The sequence below is a fragment of the Neofelis nebulosa genome, chromosome 2, assembly GCF_028018385.1.
Source record: "Neofelis nebulosa isolate mNeoNeb1 chromosome 2, mNeoNeb1.pri, whole genome shotgun sequence".
Taxonomy (NCBI): Eukaryota; Metazoa; Chordata; class Mammalia; order Carnivora; family Felidae; genus Neofelis; species Neofelis nebulosa.
Window position 1 is genome coordinate 110,389,902 of NC_080783.1, and position 12,729 is coordinate 110,402,630.

A 12,729-nucleotide genomic window follows, 5' to 3' on the forward strand; every position below is an offset into this window, starting at 1 on the left:
ACACACACACACACACACACACACACACACACACACAGGCATGCACACACACGCACACCGCACACCATCATAAGCCCTGATCATCTAAGGGCTCAGCAGGGATTAGCTGTCTGTAGAGGCCTGTAATGGACACTCACAGGGAGAAGGGTGGGAAGCAGGCCTAGGCAGGGACGGCAGGCTCCAGGGTGGCCTCACTGTACTGCCCTGCCCCACAGAGCTGGCATTTAGTGAGCACTTGCTATGTGCTGGGCACCGTCCAAGGCTTTACTCTCCAACACAAATAAGTGCAGAGGAACCATTATTACCACACTTTATAGATGAAGGTCCTGCCGCTTGCCCAAGGTCCTATAGGGAAACCAAGGATTGCCTGCCTACCAAGCCCATGCAGGCTGCCTTTTTGACATGCTCCTGTAGTCTCTTCTCCTGTAGTAAGAAAGAGGCCTAATATTGAGGGGAGGACCCAGGGATTCTAGAAACTCATGGAAAAAGAACAATGCAAGGCCTGGCCTTAGGTTCCGGCAGGATGGAGGGACAGAAACATTCTCTTCACATCGTGAAAGTCACACAGCTTGTAAGGGACAAGCTGAATCCAAACTGCCTGGTCCAGGGAAAGGGACGTGGTCAGCGAGCTGCTGGCCTCCTGTGCTCACTCTCACCCCATACCTCAGCCCACAAGGACCCTCCCAGAACACCCTCCGTGCCCCACGTAGGCCAGTGACCACATCCTTGTCTGCAGGCCCCTGGGCAAAACGGCCTTTGCCTCATTCTGAGTCCTGCCATGAGCCAGCAGGGCTCTGCTGAGTGGGGACCCAGCTCACCCCCAGGCCCCAGCCCAGCCAGGACCCCCAGAGCTCAGGGAAGTCTGGAGGCCATGCTTCCAATCTTTCCGTGCCCACGTTCCCTAGCCAAATGTCCTGAGCCCCTATAGACATGCTCCCAGAGATGATGCCTGGTTCAGGAGCCTTCCATCCAGTGGGTGAACCATCTCCATCAATAATTCAGGTTCAGGGACAAGCTGCTCCAAGGGTAGGCGGGTACAAAAGCCTTGTGCAAACTCAGAGGAAAGAGACACAGAGCAGGCAGATAGGGAGAGGCCAAGGAACAGGCGACATGGGGCAGGGTGTGGGCACAGACAAAAGAGAGGGGAGGAAGAGTCCTCAGACACCCAGGGACAGAGCGATGGACACCAAGATGAGGAAAGAGAAATGCAGAATGTGAAGGGAGGGGAGCAATGGGTGGCTGGGGCCTGGGGAAGGGGGGAGGTGAGAAGGGGCTGGGAGGCACCCGGGTAGGCCCCACTCCCAGGGCACCTGCTCCTCCCTATGGCACGGCTCTTCTTACAGCTGCCGTGAGGATAAAGACTGGTCATACAGGCCTGGCTCCAGCTGAGGCTAACACAGCCACTTTGTTGGGAGACCTTGACCACCAGGCAAGTGTGGTGCCATCGGGGCCATGTGTCAGGGTCCTATAAATAACTGCCGCACCTTCCACTCTGACTTGCCAGCCCTGGGCCCTGCCCTCTCCCAGCTGGGCCTCCCCATTCCCAGCAGGCTCTAGGCGGCCTAGGGGGACAGAGTGCATACTCCCACCCCTTGCCGGAGCCTCCTTCCTTGTGCTCATCAGCAGCCCCAGCTCTGCCAGCACACAGCCTCCCTCAAGCACACCGCTCTGCTCTGTGAGGACGCCTGAGCAGTAGGCCTCAGGGGCAAGCAGGCCAGGTTCCACCCCCACCCCAGCTGTCCCTTCTCCCCCACCATCCCCTCCCCCAAGGGGCCCAGCCCGCCAACCTCTAATCCTCTGTCATCTGACCCGGGCTCCACCCTACCTTTGGCTCTGTCCAGCCACCCTACTGAGGCCCAAAAATGGACGCAATGGGAAGGTGACCTCATGACGCCCCCAGGCCGAGCTCCAGGCACACAGTCTGCACCCCAGCCCTCTGGGGGCAGCCGGCGGCTGGGAGGTGAGCAGTGTCACTGCCAAGCTCAGACCCTGCTGGCCCCTCCGATATACGCTTACGCCATCCTCATGACCAGAGGCCACAGGACCTTACAACAGTAAGCTCCACGGCAGTCAAAGCCAGCACAGCCCACTCCCCACGGCACCCTCGGCGGGGCCCAGGGCCAGGCACACAGCACATGCCCAAGGCAGAATTTGCTGAATGAGGAGCACACAGCACAAGTCAGCCCACCCACAAGCCTGCATCAGGACTCCCAGGCCAAGCCCTCAAATGCCCTTGTTTGTTCATACATAGTCACTGTACCTCCGCCAGGGCCAGGTGAACATTTGGGTGCACACGCAGGTCTGCTCTCCCCTCAGGGACAGCACCCAGACCAGCGACCCAGGGATGGGGGAGGGTGAGATGGGTAACGCCAAGCCAAGACCCATGCAGAGACCCATTAGGCTGGGGGCACAGGAGAGCTGGCTCCGTAGGCACCAGAGGGCAAGCAAGGAAACTTGAGCACACTGTCACCCTCGGAGTCCTGCTGGATGTTTGGGCTGGGAGTGGATGTGGGGAAATCGGGAAAGAAGAAAAGGAGAGATGGGGCCCTTGAACCTATGCGGATACAATCTAGGCCCTCCACCCCAGCTACTGCTTGTCCCTGACCAGGAGATGCCCTCCTAGGGCAACCGGACAGCTGGAACTGGCCCCATCATTCACTGATATGGCAGAGTCCAGGTGGGGGAAGGGCCGGGGGGGGGTGCCTGTAAGACCACTGACACTGTGAATTAGACATGGTCCTGAAGACCACCAGCAGATGACACACTCTGAACCACAGGAGGGCAAAGGGGAGATGCATCAGGCTTCTGGGACGGGGGGTACCTCGGCAGGGCCCACAAGGGAGGGGACTGAAGGAAGGCTACTCTCTGGCTTCCGATGGGGGGAGGGTCTCCTCACCAGTGCCTGAGGGCCAGAACACAGGCAGCACTCAACAACTCTGGTCGCTTAGAGCCCAGGCTTGGGCAGTGCCAGCCCTTGGCCAAGGCCAGCACCCATGGCTGACCAGCTGTCAGCCAACTGCCCATGCCACAAAACAGGAGCCGAAGAGGGAGGGGTGGCAGCTCAGTGGGGTCAGTAATGACATACTGCCACTTACAAGGAGGGGACACAGGTCATGCCTGCTGTCCCTGAAGTTACTGAAAGACACTGCTGCAGAGACAAGGCAAACCAGGACAAAGGGGACACCAAAAGAGCCAAGGGGAGCTAGGGAGGAATAGGACGTCAGTGGAGTGGGGGCGGGGACCTGGTCTCAGCTAACCTTCTGCTTCCCATTCATCTTTCCCAGCCCCTCAGCAGCAGGAAGTAGGCTTAGCCCAGAGCTGCCGGCTCCAGGCACCTAGATGGATTACCCAGTCTAGGGCGAGAGAGGGGGGAGGGGGAGGAAGCAAGGGCAGAAGCATCTGCCCCTCCACCCCCACCGACGCTCATAGAAGCCTTCCCAGCTCCCCCCCCCCCCCCCGCCCCACACACACACCAGCTATCTGCGGTGCTCTAATCCCTCCCCCCGCCCGGGGCCCGGAGGGGGGTGGTACAGCTGCTGGGGCCAGGCCAGATCTGGAGACTGGCTGAGGGCCCTAACCTCCACACACACCCACCTATCTCCTTAGCCTGGGACCTTAAGGATGAGCGACGGGACTTAGGGAGGCGCCCGGGAAGCTCTAGCCGCCGTCCCCCCCCCCCTCCCCCGGCCCCAATCACGTGGCCGCATCCTTAGGGAGCCCCGCAGGTCTTAGCTGCAAAAGTCATTGTTTATAAACAGCCACAGCCAGGCAGGGGAAGGCCGACCGGTCCCCAGATTCCTCCTCTCGGCTGAGCGTCGGGCGGGAGAGAGGGCTGACTCCGCTGGGGGGCACTGGGGGACCACCCCGGCTGGAGCACGGATTCTACAATCCTAGATTTCAGAGTCCGAGGCGGCAGGGGAAGTGGCGTCAGCAGCTGGCGTGATCCAATTCAATGAACCAGAGGTGGCTTGGGAGGGAAAAGTGAGCGCGCGCGGACCCCTGCCCCCGGGTCCCGCACGTCCGGCACGGTCAGGGAGCCGCGGGAAGCCCCAGCTCCGTCCTCCCTCGCCTGCTGCCCGCTGCGCTGGGCGCCGAGGGGTCGGGTTTCCTGAGGCGCCCTCCACGCCCCCCGGCTTAGCCCCAGCTCCTTCGAGCCAGCTCCCCACCCAGGTGGTGGGCTCCCAAAACCGGAGCCACCACCCTCTCCCCAGCCGCCGGAAACGCCAAGCCGGGGCTGAAGCGGGAGCACCTCCCCGAGGGGCGCGCAGCGCCGTGCTCCCTGAGGGCCGGGCGGGAGCGGCCAGGCCGCGGGCACCTCTCGGCAAAGGAAACTCGATCCCTCCTGCGGCCGGCGGGGACAGAAGGTGGAGAGGCGGGCGGGGAGGAGGGAACGGAGGGCGCGTCCAGGCCCAGAGGCCTGGAGAGCGAGTGCTCCAGCACCCGCGGGCCTCGGGGCAGCCTCGGGATTCCCGGAGCACGGCGGCCCTGGGGGACGGGTAACAGGCTCCCTCCTTCCCCCTGGAGCCGGCCCCACCCGCGTGGCTCTCGTGGGGCTGAGGGGCTAGGGGCGCCACCCAGCCTCCCAGCCTCCCGGCCCTCGGTCTCCAACGTTGGGTTTACTGGACCTCGCGCCCCGAGAAGAGCGTGGGCCGCCTCTTCTCTGCAGACAGGCGGAGGAGATACAAAGCGGGTTGGGGGGGGGGGGGGGAAACGAGGGCGGGGGGGGGGTTGAGGGGACAGCTGCGCCCTCTCCTGCCCCTGCCGGGGGTGGGGAGACAAGACGCGGACCGGAGGGGGCGCCCAGACCGCTGGGGGCTGCAGCCCGTGGATCCCCGAAGACTCCCAGCAGCGGTCGTCCGGAGATGACAGGGCCTGATCCCGGTTGAGGACCAGCCCCTGGGGGTGAGGGGTTGGGGGAGGGAGGGGACAGGTGGCCCGGACCGCGCGGAGGCCGGGGATCTGGCTCCCTCACCTTCTCCTGCGCGCGCGTGAGCTTCTTCTGCACGTTGCTGGCGATCTTCCCTGCGGTCACCCCCTTGCTGCCCATCTCGGCCATCGTGGCTCAGGCCTCGCCAGGCGGCGGGCGCCGATCTCCCAGCCCCCAGCCCCCGGCCGCGCGTCCGGCCCCGGCTCCGGCTCCACGCCGCTCTCTCGACAGCGGAGCCGACTGACGGAGGCGGAGCGTTAGCCCGGCGAGCGAGCGAGCGACGCGGGGACCCGGGGAGGGACGGACCGAGGGAGGGGCGGGGAGGAGGGGCCGGGCCTCGGGCGGCGGTCAGCGCCCCCCGCCCGCCCCCTGCGGACCAGACTCTGCCTTTTAAAGGGCCTCCGCGGGCGCCGGAACCCTCGGCAGACCCGGAGCGAGGGGAGGTGCGCGAGGGCGCCCGGTGCTGCGGCGAGCGGGTCTCCCGGGGCACTCCGAAGACACCGCCCCGGGGCGGAGACGAAGACGCCGTCCTCCCGAGACAAGAGACCAGCCTGAGAAAGGGTGCGTTCCAAAACCAGAGGTTAAGGGCGGCGATCGGGGCGCGTCCCCGGGATCGGGGAGCCCCGGCCTGGAGCGCGCGGCGGGAACCCGCTCTCCAGCTCTGGGTTTGGCTCTGGCCTCGCGCGGGACGCTCGGCCTCGTCCTGGCCTATAGACTCACCAGTTTTCACCTGGGTTCTGGGGTGGGGGGGGGGCCCTCTAGGACATCTTCACATCTCTGTCCTTGGCACCTAGTCCCATGCCTACAAAGCGCGCTGTTTTCCCATTTGCCAATAATTATTACTGTAATAACAACTGACCATTAACTGAGCACTTACTGTGTGCCCGGCACTCGGCTGTGTCCTGAACAGGCGGTATAGCTTCCAGTCTCCACAACAGCCCTATGAGGTAGGTGCTGTTATCATTCCCATTTGACAAATGGGCGCAGAGAGGCCTGGAACCAAATCTCTGGTTCTGCCTTCCAGGCTCTCTACCACTATATACTACTGGGCTGCCTTCTCTTCTGTGAGGCGGGGAGGGGGATGATTAATGATCGTTATTCAAAGAGAAGATAAGGTTATTGCTAACTAGCTTTGCCAACAAATCAGTGACACTTGTTCGAGATTTATAAATATGTGTTGAATCTACAGATCCCACTCACACCCCTTCCCCAAATTATGTCAGAGGCTATAAAGGATGCCACAGCCCTATGCTGCCCTGGAGGCCAGGGCACCGCCCTGCAAGGTTTCTCAGGCACCGAAGGCTGAGCTGAGTGGAGAGAGGAGTCCTGGACGCCCTGTTGAGGCGGGTGGACAGGTGCCAGGGCAGGGGTCCCTGGGAGGCTCCCAGAAGCAGGAAAGGCTTTGGAGACCATACACCAAGCCCCGCCCCCATATAAATGGAGAAACTGAGGCCCAGGAATAAAAGGTTTTCACTTCCCTCTGCATGGAAGGCCTCCTGTACTCTGGCCACTCCTCCTCCTTCTTCTTCCCATTACTGCTCAGTGCCCATAAGGGATGATCTTAACCAGTCTTCCCTCCTGGCTTATTACCACTCCTATTTTGCAGAAAGACAGACTGGGGATTGCAGCAACTGAAGATCACAAGAGAGAAGCAGATATCCAAACCCTGGTCTTCCTGCACTAAAGCCCTCAGCTGATACACCGAACTGCGTCCCAGAAAAAGCACCAAGCACTGCACAAATGGAAAGCATTTTGTCAAAATTATGATTATAAACTCATGCCCGATTCGTGAGTTACAAAAACAAAACGTAAACAGCACAGCCTGAGTTGTTAAAGCGACTTTTTTCTAAAAGCTCAACGTGCTTTCACTTCATGGTCTCTCTTCTCCTAATTTTATGATTGTCGTTCTTCTAACCGTTCTCTAAGAGCGCTGTCTCCCAACACTCCTCGGAGGAAAGGAGGAAATAAGCAGAAGTCAAACCATATTACAATCAGTTCCCAGGGAACAGTGGGAGATTGTGCTTCGCTGGGCTTTGGTGTTGCAAAATATCACTTGACAAAAAAATTGGAAGCAACTTAGATGGTTATCAGCAGGATGGAGTCAGCTAGGGGATCATTCTAAACAACCATCCAGAGATGTAGCAACATGAAAATAATGCTTACAGTATAGTTGTGAGCAAAAAGGAGAAGACAAAAAACACTGTGCATGCACTCTGTCCTTGCAACCACTAAAAATAAATATAAGTGCTCGTGATCCAAGACTCAAAAAGGACCATGCACAAAGGAAACAGGCTTTGTTTAAGGTCGAGAGATTATGGCTGATTTTTTCTTCTTAATTTCCTAAATATTCTACAATATACTATATGGCCTTAATAACTAAACACACGCATAGCTGTATCTTTAAACGTGGTAATCCTTTTTTTTTTAATGTCTATTTATTTTTGAAAGACAGAGACAGAGTGTGAGTGGGAGAGGGGCAGAGAGAAAGGAAGACACAGAATCGGAAGCAGGCTCCAGGATCTGAGCTGTCAGCACAGAGCCTCACGTGGGGCTAGAACTCACCAACTGTGAGATTGTGACCTGAGCCCAATTTGGAAGCTTAGCGGACAGTGCCACGGAGGCACTGAGACACCCCTAAACATGGCAACTCTCAATGTGATATCTACGTTGGAAAAACTTTTTTAAACACAAAAGCATTGGAAGATCTATTGAAATAAGCAATGCTAGTTTGAGAGTACATAGAAATTTAAATGTTTTAAACTTCAAAAACTACTATTAACACATAAGGTTAAAAGTTTGGAAGGACATACTCCAAAAATGTTAGTCACGAGTCCAAGGGGTAGGAATGTAGGAGATTTTTATTTTCTTCTTTATGATTTGCTATAATGTCTGATTTTCTTTACCATGATAGCCCATTGTTTTCACGATCACAAACAAAACACTAAGATCCAGTATAACTGGGCAAATGGCACAAATGGACAATTCACAAAATCGGAGTTTCAAATGATCAATTAACAGGTTTTAAAAAAAAAAAGCGTTTACTAAATCAACGAATTATATCATTCCTGCCTCTACTTTCATCAAATCGGCGAATCATTTTTTGAACTACATTACCTACAGCCAGAGAGACAGGCACTCACACATACTGCTTCTGAGATTATGACAGATACTGGAATTTCCAGAAAGCAGTCTTGTAATATGTATTAAGAACCATCAAAATGTCTATATTCTTTAGGGCGTCTGGGTGGCTCAGTCGGTTCAGCGTCAGACTTTTTTTTTTTTAACTTTTTTTAATGTTTATTTGTTTTTGAGACAGAGAGAAACAGAACATGAACAGGGGAGGGGGAGAGAGAGAGGGAGACACAGAGTCCAAAGCAGGCTCCAAGCTCTGAGCTGTCAGCACAGAGCCCAATGTGGGGCTCGAACTCACGGAGTGTGAGATCATGACCTGAGCTTAAGTAGGACGCTTAACCGACTGAGCCACCCAGGCACCCCAAGCATCAGACTCTTGATTTCTGCTCAGGTCACGATCTCATGGTTAGGTGCCTGAGATCAAGACTCACAGTTTGTGAGGTCGAGTCCCACACGTCGGGCTCTGCGCTGGCTCCAGGCACCCCAGAGACTGCTTGGGATTCTCTCTGCTTGTATGTCTGCCCCTCCCCCACTTGCTCTCGCTCTTGCTCTCAAAATAAATAAATAAACTTTTAAAAATGCCTGCATCCTTCAATCTTTGAATTTCAAGTCTAGGAAATAACTTGAAATTTTAGCAAAGCTTTAATCATGCAGATGTTCGTCACCTTAATTGTAATAATGCAAAATTACTATTTTGGCATGTTCACTGTTTATTGTTTGCTCCCTCTCTCACTCTCCAAACGTTGTCAGCACCTACTAAATGCCAGTGCTGGGCTGGGCTCTGCAGAAACAGTGGTGGGTGCAATGGAGCCCCTCTTCCAGGAGTGTGCCACACCAGGGACAGGAGGGGTTCTGGGAACGGCCTGGGAGGCTCTTTGAAGGAGGGATGTTACAGACCTGAAGTAGGCATTGGCCCGAGAACGAGGAGGGCACCTGATGCCTAGCGGAGCCCTCAAACATCCAGGCAGGAACAAATCAACAGACAAGCAAATATGCAACATATTATGGGCTGCCTTTCCCTCTGCCCCTCCAGGGCCCAGGTCTCCCGCCCCTGTGTCTCCCCAGCTCTGTGCAGAAGACCCTGGGGGCCCAGCTGTCCAGCTCACTCCCAGACCTCTGCACAAAGGCCTATTACCAGCTGCAATGAACTAAACTCTGGTGTAGCCATGCATGCAATGTCTGCGGAAACAGTGATTCCCAAGTTTTTTTGTGATGGGGAAATGCTGCTAATGTGTTGCTAACAGAGTAAGGCAAGATATTACATTGTATAACAGCAACAGCTAACTGCTGGGTGTTGATATCTCTGGGTAGAGCGATTTCGGGGTGAGGATTTTTTTCTCCCTTTTTTATTTTCCCAATTTTGTGCACGTACTATTTTTGTCATCAGAAAGAAAAGCTATGGAAAATACAAATTGAAATGAGGAAGCTGTCCCTGGGGCGCTGGTTGGGAAACCACAATATGGCAGAGTAGAAAGACTAAACACAAACGCAGACCGTGTGTCCTGTGCCTGCACCTCTGAACCGTAAGGTCTGGGGAAGTGATTTTGCTAATTAGGAAAGATACAGGCAAGCAAAGTGCCTTCTCTCCCTTCCCTTGGAGAGAAAATAACACCGCCCTCATGTTTTCCTTCTGTTCTTCAAGAATTGAATAGGGGGCCCTGCTCTAGCACCATGACAACTATCATCATCCATCATCATTATCATACTATCTTACGAAGCAAGATTTTTTGCTTATATTCTTATGACTGTCAGAAGAATCCTGTCTTCTACAGCAGTAGGACATTTTTGCCCTTGTTATATAACAATCAGGACTCAGAGAAGACAGGATGCATTTACCCAAAGGCCCGGGGCACAGTGTAGGTCCTATACTGAGATCAGTCAGCACCTGGCCATCCCCAGTGACTGGAATGGACCAGCTTCCTACCTCTCTCCTGGGACAGCAGGCTTCATCTCCTAGAGAAACAGGAAGAATCCAGAAGAATCTATAGGCAGAACAAGAAGGGGATTTGTCTGTCCAGAAACATTATTTCAGGCAGCACATGTGTGATGCACATCCAAGAAATGCTCCTTGACAGATTACCCTCACTCCCTCTCACATGTAAAACGCCACCAGGACATTGTAGGAGGGGCAGATAGTTCTGGAGTCAGAGGTCAGGTTCTCCATTGACCACTTTTCCATCCTTGGCTATAGTATTTAAACTATTCAAGCCACCTCTGTAATACAGGGGTAAATTATACTCTTTAAGTAATTGTGAAAATGATGAACATTATCCATAAAGCCCCTGGGATATCAGAAGTGACAACATAGACAGTGGCTGTATACAGTGGATGGCAGATGCAGTCAATGTGGTCTGCTCAGATAATTGACCTACTTCTTTAGGGACTCCGTCCTTGTTTGGTGTGAACTGATGCAACCTTGCCCCTTGCGCCATGATGTGTACATAGCCCAGGTGAGCTGCCTATTCACCCCAAAGCCATAGCAATTGGCTCAAGGATGTGCACATGACCCAAGCAGAGCCACTCAGACTTCCCTGGACATGAAGGGATATATGCCCATAGGAAAGGAAAGTTCCTCTTTCCGGGAGAGTTGCTAAGATGGGGGAGTGTGAGTCTAGAGTCTCCAGGGGCCAGCTTGCCCATCAGGTGGATGATCCTGCCTACAAGGTGAAATCAACAGGAGTTGAGAATTGGAGAGATGGGGACAGAGGAACAGAGACAGAGGGACAGAAGTAACAAAATTGTTTGAGAACTTGGTTCCAGTCAGGCTTGAGCCCTCCAGCTGTCTAGCTACGCCAACCAATACATCTTTTTCTTATTAAAGTCAATTTGAGGTCATTTACAATCAAGAGTCATGGCTAGTGTATGTTATCATAATAATGCCCTTCTGAGAGGCAACTCTAATGACTCCCTGATATGTATTCAAGTGAGAGTTTCTCTGAAGTGCCTCTAACTGGTCTGTCTGAATTAATATAGACCAAAGGGGGTTGGAGAGGCAGATTACATTGACAGTAGACATAAACCAGGGCTGTCCTGGGCAAATCGGGACATATGAGTACTAGTGACAGGATAGGAATCAAGAATAAAGGTGGAAAAGGAGATTAAACACATATAGTTCACAATCTGTGCTCAAGCTGGTGCTGAACACTGACATCTATCCACTGTCCAGGCCTATGAGCCATAATTGAAAAGATCCTTGCAGAAATGGGAGAGTGATATTCCAGAGGACCTTCTGAGAGAAGACCTGTCCCAGGCTTTGCCTCCTGGCCCCCAAACCTACCACCCTAGATGTTGAGCTCCATTCTTGATCGTGTTTAACCAGGCCCTGCAGGAAGGAGTCCGGAGAGTAGGCCCGCCACTGAGCCACCAACTGGCTGCAGGATATTGCCAAGGCTTCTGGAAACAAGAAAGAACCAGCAAGAACCAGCTACTCCCTTTTGCCACCAGCAAATGAAGTCTCCAAAAGCAAAACAAAACTTTTAAGATAATCAACTTGCTTGGGGCACCTGGGTAGCTCAGTCGGTTAAGCTTCCAACTCTTGATTTCAGCTCAGGTCATGATCTCTAGGTTCATGGGTTCAAGCCCTGGGTAGGGCTCTACACTGACAGTGGGGAGCCTGCCTGGGATCTATGCCTCTCCCGCACATGTGTGCATGCACTCTCTCTCCCTCTCTCTTTCTCAAAAATAAATAAACACATATTTAAACAACAAAAAGATAATCACCTGTGTTTCGCCTCCATATCTTTAAACCTTTTTTTGTCCTGTGTGCTGTCTATGGTGTGGCCCGAATGCAGTACAGCAAGAAAATGACACCATTGTAGGCTCAGAGCCAGAAGGCCAGGCTCTGCCACCATTAGTCATGTGACCTTGGGCCAGTCACTGCCTGCAGCTTCTAAGTGGGGCAATAATACATGCCAAGCAAGGCTGTTGTTGAGAATTAGAGGTAACAGGCCCCCTGGCCCAGGGCTCAGTGTCCTCGATAAATGGCAGTTACTATTATGACATGCCGGCCCACAGGCTAGGGACAGTGCCTCTCAGTTCATCTGGTCTGTGGCCCTCCCCGTGGTGAGAAGCAGCAGGCTGACCTTTGCCAGCTTTACAGCCGGGCAAATAGAGGCGCCAAAAAGCAAACAGCCCTTTGCCCAGCCTTCCTTCAATAAATCACTGCTGACTTCCTTTAGGAATAAGATTCCAGCCTTTGGAAATGCTCACTGGAAATTTACTAGCATTGCCTTTGTATTATCTGTGGAAAAAATGGTTTCCCCCACAAAGTGCAGGGACGAAATGGCATATGTATGTTTCTAGGCATATCTATGATATAGCAAACTAACAAGCTAGGGGACTCTTTGGAGGACTGGACAGTCCCTTGAAACCAGGCTTCCCATACACATCACCAGGTGACCTTTGAGACAAGCCTTTTCAGGGCATGTACAAAAGTCTTGCAAGTGTTGGCATCCTGAAATGCTTGTGAAACTATCCTCAGAGCACGGTTTTCAGTACAGTGATGTTCCTCAAGATAGGTGAAACAGTGAAAAGTGGGAAGCAGCCTGAATGTCCAAGCATGGCTTGGTTAAATAAGTACCTATCTAAATTTTGGCACCTCGATATTTTGAATATTAAACTCCCATTAAAAATTGATAAATGGGACTTCCTCACAATTAAAAAAAATCCGC

The 12,729-nt window shown here is 53.9% G+C and overlaps 1 protein-coding gene and 1 long non-coding RNA gene across 17 annotated transcripts in view; one reads left to right on the forward strand and one right to left on the reverse strand.

Moving 5' to 3' along the window:
- BIN1 (bridging integrator 1) overlaps nt 1-5,105 on the reverse strand; it is a 55,180-nt gene extending 50,075 nt beyond the window's left edge. For all 15 annotated transcript variants that reach the window (XM_058715618.1, XM_058715616.1, XM_058715613.1 and 12 more), the window contains exon 1: nt 4,973-5,105. In XM_058715618.1, coding sequence (XP_058571601.1) covers nt 4,973-5,056 — 84 coding nt within the window. In that variant the 5' untranslated portion in view covers nt 5,057-5,105. The remainder of the gene's footprint in view (nt 1-4,972) is intronic.
- A 267-nt stretch (nt 5,106-5,372) lies between these two features.
- Nucleotides 5,373-7,989, forward strand: LOC131503867 (uncharacterized). 2 transcript variants are annotated; one of them, XR_009257667.1, is made up of 4 exons: nt 5,373-5,488; nt 5,838-5,874; nt 6,117-6,274; nt 6,538-7,989. It is a non-coding gene; the product is annotated as an uncharacterized LOC131503867 (long non-coding RNA). The 2 variants fall into 2 exon arrangements; XR_009257666.1 differs by lacking the exon at nt 5,838-5,874 and having other exon boundaries at nt 5,374-5,488.
- The last annotated feature ends 4,740 nt before the right edge of the window (nt 7,990-12,729 follow it).